Genomic DNA, 21,858 nt, shown 5'->3' on the forward strand with positions numbered 1-21,858 from the left:
AATTCTCGAGCTGTCCAATCTAATGTGGTAGATTTGCTCTAATACAAACAAGAATTAATCAAAGTCCTGTTTAATTCAAATTAGGAGTAGGCAAATATTCAAAGTTTCGAATATGAATAAAATAGTATTATGCACTAACTACTCATATTCGTGTACGAAAGTGAACTATTTGATATTTTAAGGTATCATAACTGGCCAAGTATTTTGCAACAACTGACTGTTAAAGTCTGGTTACTGTTCTCTGTCTGCTGAAAAAACTGTCCAAAATTGTCGGAAGTGAAACAACAAAACTTTTCGAAGCCACACAGTGACAAAATGGGTAATTAAGATTTTTTTTTTTTGTGATTTCACAACAGAACCTTGCACGTGTCCACAACAACCTGTGATTTTTGCTCATAGTCTGTCATTTAGTATATTTGGTACTCTAGTCACATAATAATATTTCCCTACAAAGGGCCCTTATACACATGATAACAGCACACAAGTCCTTCAGCAGCCCTTTTTTTTCACCCACAACTTCTAATTTTTCTTTTTGGTAACCATTTATTTAGCAGCTATATATCCTTGGAAGGCTTGCTTGCAATCTGGCTCTAAAGATGTTCAGAGGGTATTCGTGCAGTTTTTTAGGACAATTGGCAATTTATGTTTAAAATGGATCCTAATTGTCTACGATACTGAGAGGTCTTTTTTTACAAGACAGTACAAGCAGCATACCTAATTATACTGAAATATGTGTTCCTGCTTTAAGTATATGAGACTACGTCTGACTATACAGTATTCAATTCAATATTCAATACTTACTGTTCGTATTTGATTCGTATTTGAAAAAGTTGATATTTTCCCACCTCTAATTCAAACCAATCTCGAAATTTTGTTTGGCTTGCTTTGTTTATGGCTGTAGTTCAAAGTAAATATCAGACTACAGTTCAATAAAAAACTTCTACACTTCACAGGACGGAGAGACATGGTCAAGAAATGGCTTATTGCAAAACATGAATAGTCAAAACATGCTCACATCTGATATTGTCACATTGTAGTTACAAAGAATATACTTAGGCAGGTGTGTATGTTGACTGGTACCGAAACACTGACCCATCCACTACAATTGCAAACAAGGATAGTATACATCTATTTGTATAAATGCTCAACATATATTCATTTAAACACAAGTGGGTCTGCATATGTCTTTATGTAGTAAGCTATAATTATGTCTTGCACCATGCTTGATTCATCTTCAGTTGCTTCAAATGAAATTCTACGGTTTTGTGGAGACAGAGTTAATGTAACTTCATCAGAAAGACTGGAAGTATTCCATTCTTATCAGAAATCTCGAAGAATAATGTACATTGATTGCAACATTTGCACATGTAGTTAGCAAGAGTGGAAAGAAATTTAAATAAGTGAAGCGCTACCACAGAATTGAAGGTCTACTTGTCACTTTATCTGTTTCCAGTGGGGAGGGAGGGGCACAGCATAACAATGCAGCACATGCCATAGTGGCTAGCAAGAGGAAATTAAAAATACAATACCTAATTCAGACCAATAACAATGAAAGAAGGCCTCCTGCTCCAGACTAAACAGACCCAAAACATTTTTGTCTCCCTCGAACCAGCCCAGAAAAGTCCAGTTGCAGTTACACCCAAAAACAGTACACTTTTGGCAAGATTGTCATCAGTAGACATAAATGAGCAGGTAGCAAAGAATTATTTAAAAATCTCAAGAAGGGAATGAACACATGAATAGGAAATATACCTTGCAACAAGAACACAGCAATGTTAGTCAAAGCAAAACATAACTCCGAGATTACTTAAGAATGAAGGCACAGGGTCGCGACAATCCAATGCTGGATTGATGGAACAATTCCATTCTATTATTAATTCCATTAAAAACACAGAGTGCTCTCTGTGTTGACTTCTTTTCTGTCCATTGTTTTCATATTCCGCTGCAGTTAATAATGATTCAACACCAACTAGCCCGACTCAGCTCTTATGCCTTGTCCTTGTTTGTGCGTGCTTGACCGTGATCTGCTCTTATGCCAGCGATTCTATGTCAACTCAGCTCCTTTGCATGCTTCTTCATCAGCCCAAGCTGCACCTTGCCTGCAATATCACTGCAAATGGCTGCCATTCAGAGCAACAACAGTCAAGAATGTGAAGATATCATCGACGTGGCATGAAATCGTATCATTTGTCGCTGACTACCAAATTCGTCAAAATGAACTGTTTTATCATTCTAAGTTTGCTTTTTCGACTGCCCAGTCATTCAAAAAATTCTGTGGCCCCTTTCCTTTTAGGAAAAATCTATCAGCGACTACTTATTTGCATAAAAGGTCGAATTTCAATACGAAGAAATTTCGATATAATGAAGCAATTGCCGATTTTACTGACTTCGTGATATCAATGTTTAACTGTATTCAGTTTAGTGAAATGTGCGTGAGCTAAATGAGTGCGGAAGAAGAAAAAGTAGCACATGTGACAAGAGGAAAATAATAAAGTGGTACTATATCAACTAGGTCGCCAAAGTAAAGTAAGCAACCTAAAAAGTGATCATCTATTATCTATTACTATCGAGCACAAAGCTGTACGGCACAAAAGTGAGGCTGATTGTGAATTCTGTGTGACTGAAGGATGAGAGAAACGTGACAGAAAACACACCAGATCACATGTTCAGAATAAGGAATACATGTATCACAAATTTCAAGCAGTTGGATGAACCGGCAGAAGTAAGGTCTAGACTAAACTATAGATATGACAGTCTCTGGCTGTTAATGTACCTGTTTGTCTCCTGCTGACCTTTATGACTTTCCAGAGATACCTCGCATTGTGACAAGTTTGAGCAAAAAGTGATGAAATGACCATTCAGCTGACAGTTTTATGATTTCCGATGTGATACAAACAGCCATAGTTGCAAGTTGTAAGTTTTATAGTAAATACCGCACATTCTTTACGACAGGCTTTAAACCTGGTGTGGCTATTTAAGCCAGAATATATAAACATCAAGGCTATTTTTTAGCAAGATTGCAAAAGAAACAAAAACCTAAGAAAGCTAAGCATGTGCTTGTGATTTTTGCTGTAATATTGTGTAAGCATAAGTACAAAGTTCACAGTACATCGAGAGGTATGTTAATACTGATCCAGCAAAATTAGGCATTACATAAATGGGGACACACACAATGCCCACATGTGCTGTGCAGTTGCAACTGTTTGAGTACGTTGCTTGAGCTTGTAATATTATGCAAGCTAGTCAGAGAAAACGAGCACTTATGTTGGATAGTTAGTCGCTTTTATATTGCAGAGATCTTCACAAATCTATGCAAAACAACTAGGCCAACACATGAGAGCTCAATAAAGTGTTTCAAGCCCATCTCTAACCATATTTTACCCTGTAGCTCAGGTTAAAACCTCAATAACATTTCTCATGAATAAATACTTTAGCTATAAAATATTGGCCATAATAAAATGCCTCAGTGCATGAAACATGCATATGATTAGAGAAGCGTGCAGTAATCTGTACCTTTTTTGAACAAGAGAAGACATCCAGGCTTCAGTGTCATCTACTTTCAAACAATGTGCTGCAAATCTGGTGTCATGGGGTGTTGTGTGTTGTTTGTAGAACATGAAACAGCTCATAATAAATAATGTTCTGGAATTATTTGTGGTGTATCATGCCATCTGACAACAAATACATCCTGGAAAAGATCACCTTGTTTTTACTGCTTACTAATGACTATATTACCCGCAAACATCAAAGACAAGAGTGAAAGCTTAGCAGTAAGAGGAAGACAGCACCAGGAACAAGCACAAGTGACATAGTTCTATCAGTGTTACAAAAGTTAAGAGAGAAAATACACACTTCTGCAATGCCACAGTGACATCACGCACCTTTAGCACATGCAAGCTTCAGTTGTACATCCTGAAGAATTCACAGTCTTGCTCAATGCCATCCTGTATCATGACTGACTGTAGAAAGATTGAAAGACTTGCAATAACAATGGCAACACTTTGCTTTCTTACTTTTCCTGCAACAATGCAGTGCACAGAAACAGCAAAACTCTTGTTGAAGTCTGACATGGCAGTCTTGAAAGCACAGCAAGAAGTGTTTGGATAAATTTTTGAGCTGCTGGGCATGGGCCTAACAGTGAATTTCTGAACCAACTGCGCATTTCATAAAAGGTGAAAGGTAAGCTGCGAGTCATCAGACAATGCTGAGGCACCTGTCTTGTCTTGTTTAGAAGGCTTGCACTGCTGGTTTTTGTGCTCATAGAGCATGAACAACTTTCTCCTTTATCAAGGAAGGTTGCTTCATTATCTCGTGACCGCTTCATGAGCACATATACATGAGCATATCCAGACTTTTAACCTCTTATAGAGCACAAAGTGTTCGCTTTAATGACTTGCAAAACGTATGTGCAGAAAATAATTAAGCAAATGGCAGACAACAGTTTTCAACTGCAATGTTTATTGAACAGTTCTTTCAAAGAGCACTCACTGTGGCACAGTTGGAAAACAATACTCTAGACTGAATGCATGTTAGGACTAAGAGAGAGTAATGCACTAATACCAGTATAGCCCCCACATGTTCTGGCATTTTACTGATCTTGTTTTGCAACTGTGTGAAAGCAACTGCTCCTTGAGGAAAGATTACTGTTAAACTTCAAAGATGACCAATTGATGCCTGCGTCCATTACCCATACTTTGAGCCGTCCTCACTTATTCCAGACTTTTGCAACCTGCAATCTCAGCGCTTTTATGCATTTGATGTAGAAGCACTTCCTATAAGAACTCCTGTATCATCAAAATGCTATCAAGCTATAATTCCAACACAGTAAGGCAAGGCTGACAAGATGACATGTCGGAGGTCAGGGTTAATTAGGCATTCATTTCATCAGTAGCCTTCTAGTGTGTGTAGTCCAAGTTTGCAAAAGAAAGACAAGACAAAAGGAGACAAAGGGTGGGCATGCAACAGCACTTAGTACCAGGAGCCTGCTTCGTTGTCAGTCAGTATAAGTGAACTGATTCATGAAACTGTCACAGGGAAGATGCTGCGCCACCTTATTTCGCTGGCAGCACTGCAGTAAAAGTACTGCAAGGACAGTTTGGCTTTACACTGAAGCAAAAGCTGATGTTTGTGTCCTTATCACAGTCAACAAATGGCTGAGCTGATGCCATTAGCAATAGCGAACTGTGCAGATATCCTGGTGCAGGGCTAGGCCAGGTTTCTTGCGATTTTGCTTGACTGAATATGACATACAAAAACACCCCAAAGCATTTACACCAAAGCATGCAAACTGAAAAAATCAAAAGAGGGCCTGAAGCAATGTTGCAAAACGCACTGCAGTAGTTGTTGAAACCATTACCTACCTGAAAATTTACAATGCAGTGAGCAACAGCCAGTAATGGCCAACAACTTCAAGTTGTAGAACACTGCTAAAAAGCGAATGCTTCCAAACAAAGGCAATTTTCCTGCAACCAATACTTCTGTTATGCCCTTCATCTGGTCGTGTTTACACTAATAATGGTGAAATGTGCGTCATGTGCTATGGTATCACACTAGCATGTACTACGGATGTGGGTCATAATCCTTGTGTTTAGTGCTAATTCAGGGCCCTTTTGAGTTCTTAAAGCTCCACTCAGATATTTGCTAAATGGCACTTTACGGATTTCACTCATATTTAAGTGATGCTGGCACAATTAGGGATGAGAGCTCAAGTTACACCAAAGTGCTCCACAATGTTTCGTGCCAGCAAATGAAGGCAGATAAGCTACATCTATGAGAGATGAATGTCATTGGTGATAGCATGGCACTGGCACTGCACATAGCTGACAGATTTGGTATGCTTGTTGCACACTGGCACAATGATAGAACTATCTCACTATCATCTGTATTGGACTGCCACATGTGATGCATCATGTGTTGGTTCAAAACTTGTAAACTTATGTTGGCGCAACCTGGTGACAAATGCCTGCAAGTATTATGCAGCTGTTCTGACTGTCTAAAATCGAGTACTAAGTGCCACCAAAAGGTCAGAGTACAATGAGCCTTTACAGTTTAACTGTTGCATGTTAATGTAATTAAGTCAACATTCATCACTTCCTTGACTTTTATGGTGATCTACCACAAACTCATGTTGCAACAGCCTGCCCACTTTGCCTTGTCATGAGCTGCTGCAGCCTTCTGTGTACTCACATTACACAACCTTAGGAGAAAGTACACTTGAGCAAGAAGTGCCAGTATTCAGCTCCTATGTTCTAGCATACATGAGCGATGGTATCACACTTCTGTTCCACCTCAAGCCAGATATGTAGTATCAAGTTGTTCTTTCATTATGATACTCGTATACCACTTTTTGAAATCTTCACACAAACTACTGAATCACCCTGAATGTGCAATGACACTTTCCACATAGTGAGTGAATGGGGCTGAATGTAACCAGTGGGTTTGGTTACACAACTGCTGTGCATACTTGTCGGCATCACTGCTGCTAAACAGTAGTTTTCTTTTGCAGGCAAACGTCTACCCAAAAAATCACTTCGCTCAAGGAGCAGCTTGCTCCCATTCAATCCACCATCTTAAGAGAAAAGGTACTGCCTAACACCAGTAATGCGTTGTGGTATCAGCCACAGTGGAAATTTTTCAAGCTGTTACTGCTGGGATGTAGGCATAGTACGTCGCCTTTGTCTTGGTTTAGTGACAGGCATCCGCAGAAGACGTCCTACCCAACTGGGCAGTGAACCTGGCTGGCTGGCTGGATCTAGCTCGCTAGTGCTCAGTGGGTCCCACAGGCAGCGATGTTCGGGGCTGAGTAAATCTTCAGAAGTGCAGGTGCCCCTGGTAGCCGTGGTCAGCTTGGCATCCTGCCAAAGTAAGCAACATAGAATGCAATTAACTAATGGCATATTTAAGTGGTCACTTTCAAGCGCTCTCATAGGGCTGTTTATATTCGGCTGGTCGAAACAGAGCACCAAAAACACATTCACTGGGTTCGTTCAGAATGTCGCACTCCAGCTCAGAGCATTTGGAGGCGCTCTCACCTTCGAGCTATAGTGCGCGACCGAAACCCAACGTAATTCTGATCACATGGTTCAATTGCTCCAGGAGCAGCAGAACGTTCGGCTCAGGCATGGATTCTCTGGCTCCAAGTTGAGAGGCCTCCATACTGACACAAACCATGTTGTAGTCCAGCAGGAACCAGTCAAATACACCAAGAGAAGCCGGTGTAACTCGCTGGGACATTTAAATTTTTATTCTATGTAACATACTGTACGTCATATAAGCAGGAGTGTCTGGAACGCATGACTCTACTGGCTAAATTGCTTGCTCATTTATGTTCAAACCTTACACAGAGGTGGCAACTGTGTTTAATTCAGTTGAATAATATGTTTGCATGCGTAATGTGCTGTTTTATTCAGAAAAAATGATATGTGCTAGTTCTGGCAATGCTAGACAAAAAAGGAAAACGTCAATTTTACTCTACTCTAACAGAACAGGGCTGCCACCTGCCATTGTTAGAGTGAACCATGGCCTGTGCCTTGTTTCAATGTTACAGTGAGAGATGGCATCACTGTTCCATTTATGCAAACTCCACAACCTTTGCCAAATGTTGCCACACATGATTCATACTTCCGATTTAGTCTGTGTGAAACAGCCAAGTAATGCCAGCTACACAGAAAACTTCAGCATGAACAAACCAGAGGTTTAGCTAAAAGACCCATGTACCTATTTACACAACATGTTGTTTACACAACATAGGTACTCCTATTAAGCATCATACTGTATGTGCTCATGCACTTTTTTTCAGCGGTTCTGTGCCATGTAGCAAAAGATGTTGCCAGGGGAGGAGACATGCTGTTTTGTCTGGAGGTTGTAGAAACACCTACATGCTTCTTGCACGGACACCAGAATTTAATGGTTCATTGCGTTCATCTTGATCAGAGACGTCTGTAGTTTGATTTTGAAACCAACAGCACTGCATACAATGTCGTGAGGAGAGCTAGCTTGCTGACACAGTGTAGGGAGAAGACATGAGCAAGAACATACAAAATACATATTTAGCTACTGCATCTCTTGGCTATGTTGTATTTTGCATCTTGCAGAGGGTAACACTGTAGCTAAATTGGTAGAGCTTGATATGCATCTTGTGAAAGTTGTGGGTTCAGTTCCCACTGGCAAAAAAATTTTCTTTTCATTCACTTCCATTTCATTCCCCTTCAATAGGAACATGAAAACAAACAATTACAATTACTAGACATTTTAAATAAACGAAAGAAGTTTATTTCCCCTATGCTTGGCAATTCGCTCCTTGACATAAGTATCTTAGCTTAGTGTAGTAGTTGCTTGACTAAATATCCACTACCTGTTTGCCTGATCCTTCTCCCATACAGCCCCATGATAGGTAGTCTGCATTCATCTGTCAACTCAAAGAGCCTTCTTATAGGTGGTTGCATGAAGCAACATAAAGATGGTGCAGTGCTTAAGTCAATGCTACAAGGCTAACTAAATGGAAGACAACTTTGAAATATGCCAAGCTGCTGCTTTGCAAGATGAAACATGAGATGCCAAGAAATGCTTCTACTAATTTTGACTGCTGAAGCAGGGCTGATTACGCAACAAAAGTCATCGACTTCCTGTCATTGACCAGTGTGCACTAGTAATTTAATCATAAACTCTTTCAGCTCAGTTTTTAGGACATTTAGGACTTCCACAGAGCGCAAGGACTTTCTCGTACAGCTTCGCTGTCTTTAACGTATGAGTTGCTGCAGACATAAGGCAATGCTTTCTACTTTTTTGTAAGGTCCAATTAGAATGTTTCATATACAGGGTGTCCCAGCTATCATGCACCTAGATAAAAAAGAAAGCAAAGCACCTAATATATTTTGTTATTTAGTTATCACTTTGTAATAATTAATTAACACTTTTTAATTACTATTGTTATTACACTTACACTGAATGCTTCACTGAATTGATAACCATATCTTTGTAAAATGGAAAGTTGGGCTTGTTGGTGATTGATCATCATACCTTGCTGGTGAAGCAGCACTGACACGGACACAGTGAAGACACACAAGAAAAGATGACACTCGCTGCTAAGAAAAAAAAAAAAAAAAAAAGCAGCGAGTGTCGGTTTTTTTTTTTTTTTTTGTCTTCACTGTGTCTGTGACAGTGCGCTGCTTCACCAGCACGGTATGATGACCATATCTCCCTTTGCTGAACAGGACATGGTATCACTCATTAGAAGGCTGTAAGCTGTACAAGGATCTGAACTAGGATAATCTACACTAATTACAAATAATTCTTTCAAATAATGATTCAAGGCTTGGTCGTGAGTAACTGTGGCAGCCGCCCTTCTGTCACAGCATATGTTGCTGGGCCTATGACTCGGGGCATGCTTACCTCTCTAAAGATCAGGCATGTGCTGCACTGCGCTGCTCTATTTCTAGCACTTTGAAACACTCAATGCCATAGGGGCAAACCAGACCAAGGGTCAATTCATATACGCAGTGGCTTCGAAACTTTTGACAACTACAGCACACTTTGCACCAGTAAACATGTCAATCATTCCAGTTTATTCATAAGAACAAAGAAAAGTAACAGTTTCGCCCAACAGCTACACAAAGTAAATGATAGTAGTTTTATCAGTCGTGCACACTTGTAAACATTCGCTTACCAACTAAATTAACAAGCATGGTGTCATGCATGCACAGGCAAAAAGAAACGCATCTCACTCTGACAGGATGACATGTCGGAGGTCAGGGTTAATTAGGCATTCATTTAATCAGTAGCCTTCTAGTGCGTGTAGTCTTCAAGTTTGCAAAAGAGAGACAAGACAAAAGGGAAAAAAAGGTGGGCATGCAACAGCCTGCCCACCTTGAGCGTGAGCACTTGTTGTCAAAACATTGAAGTGAGAAAAAGCAGCAGCAGCAGTGAGTGAATTGACCTTCGTGCTGCCTCTCGCTTCAATATGAACTAAGGGGCGAGAACAGTTTACACGAAGCTATGAGTGCTCAGTGCATCTAGACTCTGTACTCATCGCAGATTGCTTTCAAGATAGAGCCCACACGGCCACACGGCTGACTCTACTCATCGTAGATAGCTTTCAAAATAGGGCTCGCATGGTCACACTCAGCCGCGTCAAATGCAGCAATCGAACACTTCCACCCCGCCCCACCCACCGCCCCCACCCCCACCCTCGGTGCCTTGTGCATGGTGGAAGACAGTGTGCTTGCTCCCCGCCTTTTTCCCTTTTGTGGGCGGGATCAAGCCACCGTCCTTGGCTCACCCTCCCACGCTTCGACTTCCACCTACAGAATATGGCGCGTGGCCACGGTGTTATTGCACTTGGACTTTATGAGGAAAATCACGGTGACCCCGATGAGGGTGGAAGAAATGCACCAAGAGTATCCACATAATTGCTATCACAATAAAAGCAAAATTATAATAACCCTGTCCAAGACTTGTACCTATAAAATTATATATAATTAATTCCTTGTAATCGTTTACATCTTTTGATAGTTTTGTAGCTGGGCGATTACTTTTTTTATTTATTAATGCTCACTGTAAATCAATTACTTTTTTCAGTAACCAGTCACATGTGAGCAGCTATTTTATTGATGAGACAAGCTGTAACAGATGACACAGCTTTGAGCACTTAAAATTGCCAGGAGGCAGCCTTGTGAATGTGCGTGTTCAGGCAGGCAAACCCGGCGCTCAGCATCTGCTCTTTTCATCTTTAAAAGGTAGGCTGGTGGTGCCTGTACTGCTGGCACAGCATTATGTGTCTCGCTATGGTTTAGAGTTTTTATGCGACACGAATGCTACCATGTCAGAACACTCATGTTCAGTTTGTTTACATTTGATTTTTTCCATTGTCATTGCATAGTTTCTGATCTTTGTTTGCTGATTTCCCTGTATGGTGCTTGTACATTACAAAAGCGTGGCAGTTTGGGCGAGTTGGTATGTCATGACTGTTTTAGGCTTGTAGCACAGCTCAGGAAGAGCAAAAAAGGAAGGAGGTAGGGGTAATCAAAGGGAACGGAAAACAGAGTGAGCGCTAACTTCCAACTGATGGTTTATTTCGTGACACAAGACTACTTATACACTCGGCAAACCATATGACATCAAGAGATAACAAAGAAACCAAGCAACAAAACCGATAGTAACCAAGTGGTAACATATTCAGACAGCCTGTGGCTGCAGTCGGAGATACGCCAATTCATTGCTTGATAATGATAATGAAGGTGAGCTTACACATGCATGGCCCAGACCAATGATAGCCTTTGCTTCGATGATTTCTCTTGTGAGCTGATTACGACTGCGACCAAGAATGACGCATTCCTCTAAGACAGGTTCGCAACCACATGTTTTGCAATGCTGCGCAAGAAACCCCCCAGCTGTAATACAATTTTTGGCATTGTAACCGTGTTCGCGCAGCCTGTCATTCAGGCATCGGCCAGTTTGACCAACGTAACGTTTTCCGCACTTGAGTGGAAAACAATAAACAACACAATGTGCGCAATTGACAAACTTATTTTTGTGGTTCTTGTCACAGGAAAGAAGAGCTACCTTATTGGGGTTAGTGAGTTTGCAAATCCTCATTAGCTTGTTAGGGGCAGAAAACACTACACGAACATTCGCTCGCTGGGCGATTTTCTTAAGATTGTGTGAGACGGTGTGAATATAAGGGATGACGCTAGTCCTACCCCGAGTAGTTACAGGATTATCTGCGTGCTGGTTGTCTTTTCTACGCTCTCTTAGAATTCGTTCTGCTATTGACACTTGCAGGGACACGGGATAACCAGCCTGCGAAAGCCGTTCGCACTGCGAGGCAAAGCTAGACGAAACACTATGGTGGCACGACTTTTTCAAAGCATTATTAAGGCAAAGGTTAGCAATGCCTCTCTTGATCAACTTGGAATGGGCAGAATGAAACGGAAGAAGTGGTTTGTTAGCACGAGGTTCATAGTACCAACACGTATGAACATCTGAACAAGCTAAGCGCAAATCCAAAAACCGGATCTTATGATCCTGTGGGAGCTCGTAGGTAACGTCAAGGGGACTATTGGCACTACCGAGGCAACCTCAGTCTCAAGGTCAGCCACAGAACACTGAACACAAAACAATAAATCATCCACGTAACGAAATATTTTAAAAATGTTAGTCTGATGAAGGTTGACTGACATGGCGACGTCTAGGCGAGCTAAAAATAAATCACTGAGGAGCGGGGCAATGCACGAACCAATGCATACTCCGTTTTTCTGCAAATAGATGGTGTCATTGGTGGTGTCACAAATAAAAGCTCAACAGTTCTAAAAAGTGATTACTAGACAGCCCAGTGTTATTTTGAAAACGGGTGACGCCAAATTCATCAATTGTCTGCGAAATAGCTGACAGCAGGTCATTGTGGGGAATAGAATAGTAGAGGTCCTTCACATCGACGGAGAAGACTTGAAAGCCTCGATCAGAGTTGTCCTTTAAAAATTCAATTACTTCATCGGAGTTGCGTATTAACAACGGGTCATTCACGGGTAAAATGGCTAGCTTGGCCTGCAGAAACAGTGCGACAGACTTCTGCCACGTGTCCTTTTCTGAAACAATAACCCTCAACGGGACGTCAGGTTTGTGCGTTTTCGCGCTAAAGAACACCTCTAGGTGATCTCGTTTGCTGCTGGCAATGTTTCTCAACACTTTGTCCAAGTTGCATTCCCTGCAAAGTTTCTTAGCCTTAGCTTTTACCTTACTTAAGGATACTGTATCCTGACGCTTAAAAACGGCGGAAATTGCCAGACCAGCTTTTGCGTGAAAATTCCCTTCTGAGAGTACACAGAACCCGCCTTCTTTATCTGCCGGTAACACGCAAATCGAATTTTCACGAAGATAGTTAGCTACACGTCTCAACGAAACCTTCGGAAGTGCCTGTCTAGAGCGGGATATGGCCCCTACACCTTCGGAAATAACGCGCGAAACATCCTCTTCCGCCGCGAACTTGGAAATCTGCCTCACCATTGAAAGCATCTCTTCCGGTGGTTTACTAGACTCCACCGCGAACTTAGGTCCCAACGCCAAAACGTTATGAATGTGTTCTGGTAGGTCCAAGTTTTCCGGCGAGTGAACAGTGTTTCCAGGAGTCGGTCTTCTCCTGGAACAACGGCCACGAAGTTCACGCAACTGGCACTGCCACAAGCACTCGGTTTTCTGGTCAGCGAAGCGTGGAAATTTCCGCACTGTCAGACCCAGCGAAGAAGGTTCCGTAGAAACCTTTAGCTGAGTAGAGAGCACCTGGCGGTAGAGCCGAGCCTGCCTGTGCAACTCGGATTTGAGAATCTTGCAGATTCTGCTGGAATGTCCGGATGAGGGAATGAATCCACCAAAGAGGGAACCTACTTGCAGTGGGATGATCTTGCGGCGAGCACAAAATGCCAAGGTACGGGCTTTGCACACGGTTGCCGCGATGAGCGAAACTGTAGCATACGGGTCACGAGTTGTAGCAAGAGAGGGGCCCGTTGAACTAGAAATGAAGCCAATTCATTGCTTTATAATGATAATGAAGGTGAGCTTACACATGCATGACCCAGGCCCAAACGTGTGGTTGCGAACCTGTCTTAGAGGAATGCGTCATTCTTGGTCGCAGTCGTAATCAGCTCACAAGAGAAATCATCGAAGCAAAGGCTATCATTGGTCTGGGCCATGCATGTGTAAGCTCACCTTCATTATCATTATCAAGCAATGAATGGGCGTATCTCCGACTGCAGCCACAGGCTGTCTGAATATGTTACCACTTGGTTACTATCGGTTTTGTTGCTTGGTTTCTTTGTTATCTCTTGATGTCATATGGTTTGCCGAGTGTATAAGTAGTCTTGTGTCACGAAATAAACCATCAGTTGGAAGTTAGCGCTCACTCTGTTTTCCGTTCCCTTTGATTACCCCTACCTCCTTCCTTTTTTGCTCTTCCTGAGCTGCGCTACAAGCCTAAAACAGTCATGTACATTACAACACTGTCCTTCCCTCCAGTACACACATCAAGCGAGCTTTTGGTGTTGCTGCTGATGTTATCGCAAGAAAATTAGGAAACATGGACAAAAATTTTGAAAAGTAATTGTTGGTGAAGATAATGTGTGAAGGGCTGCAGAGGATGCAATAAAAAAACCAGGCCAGTATTTGTGCAATGTTAAAAAAGGTAGGGAGAAAAGTAACGTAAACGTAACTAATTACTTTTTAGTAACTGCTCAATTATGCTTGTGGGTTAGTAATTCATCACTGTGATCAATTAAATTTTTGAATGAAGTAATTGTAACTGTAGTCAGTTGCTTCTTTTCTGTGACATGTACGTGTCCAACCTGTACCTTGGCAGCTTTTCTTCGGCGAAATTCTGTCTTGGCCATTTCAGTAGCAACCCACTCGGGAACGTCAGGGATGGCGTAAGCAATTGCAAACTTGATGCAGAGGACCACATGCTGAAAAAAACGAAGGACCATCTGCAGTATGATTATGAAATTACGAGCAAATACTAGTCACAGCTACTCATTTTTGCAAACACTTAGGTTTGACATTTTCAGTTTATCAACAGCAGTTAAAGCAACCACAGAAACTGAAGGGAATGAGCACGGCGCAAGAGTTCCTAGCAGGTTGTCTCAGATGTTGCATAGCAGCAGAGCATCACACTGAAGCAAGGAGCACATTTCTGTGATTCTCAAACGGAGGTCAGGCAACACTGATCAGACAAACGGTGGCCCACACTAATGTTGCAAGTGCATAGAAACATAAATTTTAGGTATTTGTGACAAGCTTACATGTTTTGAGACGGCAACCATTTTCTCCAGTAGTAAATGCACACACAAAAAAAAAGGAAAGAAAAAAAAAGGAAGAAAGAACACACAACAACACAGTGCCAGTCTTATGGACAGCTTCCTTGCATTTTCAACACTTTAACAGGGCAGGGCTATTTCACCTTTTGCAGTCAGTCATTTATGCTGTGAAGGACATTCATGATATATTTGAAACCACTATTCATGCCAGAGCCAGATGGCTGCTGCAGTCAAGCATTTGTTTGAGTAAATTTATGCGTAAAAAAAAATCCTGGGGCTCACTACCCTAAGCCAGCCTTCAATTGCCCTTGTCGGTTAACTGTAAATTACCTGTTATTGTGACCACGTTGGATTCTGTGACTTACTGGCTAGTGTGTCAAAGCAGGGCCAAAATGTTCCCAGCACACCAAACTGGTTTAACTGTTCCAACATCAAGCAAACACAGAGAGCATGTAGCTTTCCATGAAGCCTTTCTTTAGCGCAGGCTGCAACCTACTCAAGGCATTCGTTAAACACAGAGTGCAAGTGTTTAAAGGTCATCAGCATGTTTTGTGGCACAAAGAGATAGCTAAATTGAGAAACAATTGATTTACTCTATGACTATTCATAAAGCTGCCCTTTTTCAATACCATCACCATAAACTTTTTGTAAGTAGCTACAGATGCATATGCAGACCCAACAGATGTCTCACATACGTTGTCATTAACATGGTGCATGAAAAATTTGGAAGACGGATTCAGACCATGCATCTCAGCAGCTATGAAACACACTTATTTGTATTACTAGCATGTGCTTTGCATATACAAGTTCGTACAGTGCAAATTTCGAGGCCTTAAACTTCGAGGGCTACTTAAACAATCTAGCAAGTAAATATATTCGTGCTCTTGGGAAAAGAGACTGTTTGGAAAAGCTTGCTTGTATGCTTTGAACGACGACCGACTTTTGGAATTTTCACATCACGAACATCTCTGAGGACAGGTCCATTTTTTCCTCTGTTCGCGTCTCGAGTGTTGTGAAAATTTCCAAATATGCAATTGAAATAATGATTAGCTTGACAGTTTATGTTGCAGGAAAATAAAGATGGTAGAAGAGAGTGAGAGGGAAATGCACACACCTCTAGCACCACCAGACCAAGCAGCACCTCCAGGGGAGTGAGCGAAGGCCAGAGCCGCTGCACCTGACCAAGGGTGCCCATCAGTGCACAGTTCACTACCACAGCCAGCATGCCCATGACCTCCATGGCCACCTATCGTTGCAAAGAAACGTTCTCTATGAATAAAAAAAGAAGTCAGGCAGGCTTCGCTTCTTTACCTGCCTATCTATGACTTGGCCTATATATGACTTGGCCTCAAATGCAATGTGAAGGCCTACTCCTTGCGGTCTCAAGATGCAACCTGACGCCACGGTACAGCAGTTAGAGCCAAGGGCTTAGTAAAGAAATTCACCTAAGTATGTTACAAAATTAGTGCCTGTAAGTCACTCATTATTTCTGTTCATTGTCCATGTCTCACCACCATAAACAGCACAGCCTGGTAAAGCTCAGCTTCCTCATCATCAACCTCACTCTGTTGCTGCCATTGCACCATGTTTTCAGGCTTCACTACGAGTTTGTCATGGTACACTATCATGTCAGATATCGGTTTGGCTTTTCTCTGCACCTTTGTGCTTTGCACATACCACAAGTTTGCTGCACAACAAATAAAAGCTGCAAGAGCAGATCCACCTGTGGCTTTTCATTGTAGCTGAGGTGCTTTATACTCGTACATACAAGTTTGCTGCATAATAAAGCAATACTAATCACATTTGTAGCACTCTCTTGAATATAATGCACAGAAAGAACTAGAGCATTTATCTTGGTTAAGCAATAACCAAAGAAGCTAACAGATCCAGTGTAACTACTCTGCCACATGCAAATTTGGAGTGAAATTACAGAGATATAAATAAGTAAATAGGCAACAATACGTTATATTCATATGGTTCACTCCAAAATTCACCAATAAGGCCAGATCGCGTCAACAGGAAGCCAAATGCTTTGAGCTATGAACCTCAACACAAACCAATTGGTATTGTTGATACTTTCATCACGGGCGCGTTTGACACACTTCGTTTTACTCATCCTGGTGGACCGCTGTTTTTGACGCAAAAGTGCAAAGTATGAACGTGCACATTGCCAGAACAGTACAGAATCAAAACAACCAGTAGCAAAGCATGCTTTTGGGTATAGGCCTCAATGCTCCTAGTTTCAGGAAGAAATGGCAACATGATGTTACAGTTGCATGCATCTACAGTTTTATGCCCCGAAGCTGATTCGCCATAATTTAGTAATTTTACACTTTGCTCTGGCATGAGTTACAACCAGTGGTGAGTTATCAAAATTATTAACAACATACACTACAGTCTTCTCTTAATGATACACACAAAGGAAGAAAATTCATTCATTATATTTCATAAATGCTATTGGCCGCAAGATCGAGCGGAGTCGCAGCCTGGCAGACACTGGCTGAACCACGATAGTTTGAATGGTGCATCACGTTGGCTGCTAGCCGCTACTTGTTTATGTGTGCGCATATGACTGCGATCCTTTAAAAAACATACCCTTTAAAGTGTGTTTGTTCTGTTGTTGTTCCCCAGCTGAAGTGGTACTACACATCTATTTTTTACGATGTAGAGACTCATTTGGCTTTGCACTGTAGCCTTTGCACTGCAATAAAATAAGTGACTGAACGCATTGAGCGCATGATGTGTGATCATGGCACCCTTTGTTTGTCACAATCATTATCATTTTATTGCCGCATTATGATTTAAGCAATTGAAAAAAATAAAATAAAAAACACTTTGCATTGTTTTAAATAAACAAGGTGGTCGCTGCAATACCCGAACGCAGTGCTTTAGTCATGTGTTGATCATTCCACCATCTTTTGATACCATGAAACATGAACAAGGTGGTGTGGTATCACTCAGCAGTAGGAAATGAAATCTTAAGCGCTCATATGATGACACTGGATACAATTGATCTTAGGAGTATAATTGCATGACTTTCGCTCAGTGATTACGCTACCGGTCCTTGGCTGTTCCTGAGGTGCTCTTTTATTATGCAGATATCCCTCTATGCAGAGGTTATTTTGCCTCAGAAGTGAATTTTTACACTTTGGTGCTTTGACTGTCTCCTACAAAAGGTGTAAAATTGCAGTCACTGGACACAGGACATCGTAAAACTGAATTACTGGCAGCTAATATATAATGAACTCTTTTACATGGTGTTGTTAGCTTGACGAATGGTAGTAGCCATTACTTTCACAAATAATGAAAACAAAGCATTAAGGCTGTCTCTTAAAATAATTGAAAATTATTCGCATCATTCTCATGCACAGTAATAACTCAAAAACATCCTTCATGCTGATATGCTACGGTTTTACTGCTACCACAGAAAAATAAATGTGTGTGAAGCCACATGGCGATCCTGTGACAGTGTAGTCGCTCATAGTGGCACACCTTGTTTAAGCTTAGCAACTATGTTGAAGTAAAAGGTAGTAATGTACATATGTATCCAAGAGATGAAGTAGAGTCACAAGTACTAGCTACTTTAACTTGATTGTACAGGAATACGACAAACATTTTTATAACCAGGTGAGAATCGCAGGAAGTTGAGTTGAGTAACAGCAGTGCCAAGAGAACGGTCAGAATGCAAGCCAAACACAAACAAAAATTTCCATGGATGTGCCGGAACAGAAACTGTTTTGCACTCCATTCATGAAAAGTAAGAATTTTCAGTGTTTCGTGCAAAAATGTGGCATTGGGGGGCTATATATTATCACTTCACTGTAGTCAGTGTGTTTCACTGCCAAACAAATGGCCCAAATCACCCGCAGCAAAGCGCTGTTGTGTACATTTCAATGTGCGTCACCGATCATCCATCCACACTAATGCGGTGAGGCTGCTGCCACCTATAGCCCGATCTAGCAGCCAATAACTGGACCAACCTTAGAATTATCTTCCATAAATAGATCTACACTTATGTCACTGCGGCTCTCTTTTTTTTTTTTCTCTATAGGTTAAAAGGTTCTGTGCTCCTATGCCTACTATTGTATTGCCACAGGTTGCTGTTTTACTTTATGCCAATGTTTGTTTTCAGTGGATTAGTGCTGTTATCAAGTTCTTGGAGCAAGAGGTATGTGCCTACTAAATCGAAATATTACAAACATTGCCATGTGCTACAGAGAAAAAAATGTCTAGTCAGACAGAACAGATGCCGTGTTGTATATTCTCTAATGTACAACACATCTTCTTTCTCTCTCTCTCTCTTTCTTTTTCGTTTGTGTGTGTGTGTGTGTGTGTGTGTGTGGGCGCGCGCGCGCGCTCACACACAACTGTTGTACCTCACAATCCTTAGAACGCCCTACTGTATTGCCCAAATGTCCACTGAGTGATATGTAGGTATGTAAATAAATAAATAAATAAATAAATAAATAAATAAATAAATAAATAAATAAATGTATGTCAGCACAGGTGGTCACCAGAGCACTCTGGAATGTACAGCGAGACATCTATATACAGACAGACTTGACACATGACATTAGATTCAACAGCTGATAGCTGTGGTTACCACTGTTGTGACTCAAGTGCTGCTGGTTTCTCTTGATAAATGTTTGCCCATTGAAGAGTTATATTACACATCTGGCAGTGTTTGGTTCTTCATCACCAGTGCCAGGAGGCGATATGCGTGATTCTATAGTCCAGCACTGAAGAAGTCACTCAACAGAAAAGAAACTCTGAAGAAACAAATATTAATAATAAAATAATAAAATCCTGATTTTAGTGCTTGAGCAAGTAAATGAAGGTGTGCTTGGTTGGCATTAATCAAGCTGCGGAAAGTCAAATATGCGCTTCATTCTGCTGAAGGTGGAGCCTCACAACACCACAGTGGTACAGAATTGAAGCGAGGCATTGTGCAGAACCCAAGCATTTCAGATATGCTAAGGACATCCCTTTAAACTGCAAAACATTTTATGTCAGAACGCGGAGTGTGCTCGAGTGTGCACAGCGTGTGCTCATGTGACCATCTGCAATTACACAAACTATGGATGGATGGATGCAAAACTTTAATATACAAACTAATTACACTTTAATTACAAACTAACTAACAAACTTTAATATACACAAACTATGCAGATTTTGAATTTAAAGCTGAGCGAACTTAAGCTTGCAGACCAGCTTGAAAGGAGCCGACGTTTCAGATTTATTTGGATAAATGTGGCAATCTTCTTGCTGCCCCATTGATTTTGGCACCGTTTAGGTTAACGGATACAAAAGGAAGCACACCTGCCAGGTACCGATGCTGTTGGCCTGCTGAGCAAAGGGGCGCTGGAAGACAAAGCACAGCTTGAAGGCATCGCTGCGCACTTCAACTAGGTTGTTGAGCAAGGCGCACAGAGCAGCCCACGGAAAGGCAGATGAGAAGAGGGTCACATGGCCAAACTGGATGAACATCTCCAGGTAGTCCTCAAAGGTGCCTTCGTACTATGCAGCAGGGAAGAAAGAGTAAATAATAATAATAATAATAATAATAATAATAATAATAATAATAATAATAATAATAATAATAATAATAATAATAATAATAAATAAAAGGTGTTTATTAAAGTGCCCAGGAACAACCTCGAGGGTCTTGGTGCTGGTGCACTCGGCAAAACAATGCACAGGAAGAACAATGCAAGCTCACACACATAACATGCACGCACACATTAAAAAAAGGATAATAATTTTGCAAATACAGATTTTAACAGAGCATAAAATGTGTACATGAACAGAATACACAGCAAAAGTGGAGAAACAGAAATGAAGATTACAGAATGATGGAACACACAACAGATATGAGAGTTTTTGTTCAGTTATTGAAATTCCTGTGCAACTCCTTTCAGGAAAATATTAAAATTAGGCATGAAGATATCCAGGCACTCCAAATGGACATTATATGTCGCCTGCACTCTAGATAAAGGGGCACAAAAATCTGAAGGCTGAAAGGCGTGCTGTTTCCTTGTGTCTTTCTGCAGAATGTAAAAGTGCACATTGGAAAGCAAGTGTGAGCAGCAGATTTTTCCATGTATTAATTTGTGAAGAAAAATGACATCCGATTTATTGCGTCTACAGGTGAGGATAAGTAACGTGAATGTCTGTGTTAGCTCTATGGAGATGGAAGGCTTTTGACAGAATCAATGTTTGAATACAGATGTGAACTTTTTTGCACATTTTCGAGAAGTTCACAATTTGACCTACAAGTGCCGCCTCAAACCACGGAGGCGTACTCAAGAATTGGAAGGCATACGCTCTTATATAAAGTTACAAGTGGCCCACGTTGTTTGAAGTCTCTTGTCACCCGACATACTGTGACGAGCGTTCAAAGTGCACACTGCCTCGTCTGTTGAGCATGGGACGAGAAACTCGGAGAGCTATCGAAGTACACTCTAAGGTCTTTCGTTCCCTGAGCTCTTGGCAGGAGAAGATCTTTAACGCTATAGGGAAATAAAGTCCTGTTAGTGTTCCGCGTGAAGCTTACAACTTTCGTTTTTGATGCATTTATGACCAGCTTGTTTTCAGCATATTATGATGCAAAATTTGTAATGTCCTTCTGAATAGCAGCGCAATCATTAACATTTTTTACCGCTTTAAAAAGTTTCGCGTCATCAGCATATAACAAAATTGAAGAGCTTGAATCACTGTCGAAATGTCGTTAATAAACAGTGAGAAAAGAAGAGGGCCCAGGACAGACCCTTGAGAAACTCCACTTGTAACCGCATAAAGTTTTGATGACCGACTATTTACACTAATGTAGCAGTACCGGTCACGTAGGTAGCTTCTTATCAGCACTGTGACAGAATGGTGCAAATCAAGTTGTGTCAACTTTTGAAGGAGTATTTTGTGGCATACGACATTAAATGCCTTACTGAGCTCAAAATAAATGACATCTAGCTGTCCTTTCTTATACACTGCTTGAGAGGCATGCATCATGAAGCTAACGAGGTTGGTAGTTGTGGAGCGTCACAATATGAATCCATGCTGCTGG

At 41.2% G+C, this 21,858-nt stretch overlaps 1 protein-coding gene across 1 annotated transcript in view; it reads right to left on the bottom strand.

Moving 5' to 3' along the window:
* Positions 1 to 1,419: 1,419 nt before the first annotated feature.
* Positions 1,420 to 21,858, bottom strand: part of wwk (anoctamin 8 white walker) — an 85,575-nt gene continuing 65,136 nt past the window's right edge. The window contains exons 14-17 of the mRNA XM_050190140.3: positions 20,118 to 20,315; positions 15,913 to 16,044; positions 14,337 to 14,447; positions 1,420 to 6,854 (exon numbers count right to left, since the gene is read on the bottom strand). Coding sequence (XP_050046097.1) covers positions 6,642 to 6,854; positions 14,337 to 14,447; positions 15,913 to 16,044; positions 20,118 to 20,315 — 654 coding nt within the window. The 3' untranslated portion in view covers positions 1,420 to 6,641. The remainder of the gene's footprint in view (positions 6,855 to 14,336; positions 14,448 to 15,912; positions 16,045 to 20,117; positions 20,316 to 21,858) is intronic.

This window comes from Dermacentor andersoni, chromosome 2 (assembly GCF_023375885.2).
Source record: "Dermacentor andersoni chromosome 2, qqDerAnde1_hic_scaffold, whole genome shotgun sequence".
NCBI classification, from domain to species: Eukaryota; Metazoa; Arthropoda; class Arachnida; order Ixodida; family Ixodidae; genus Dermacentor; species Dermacentor andersoni.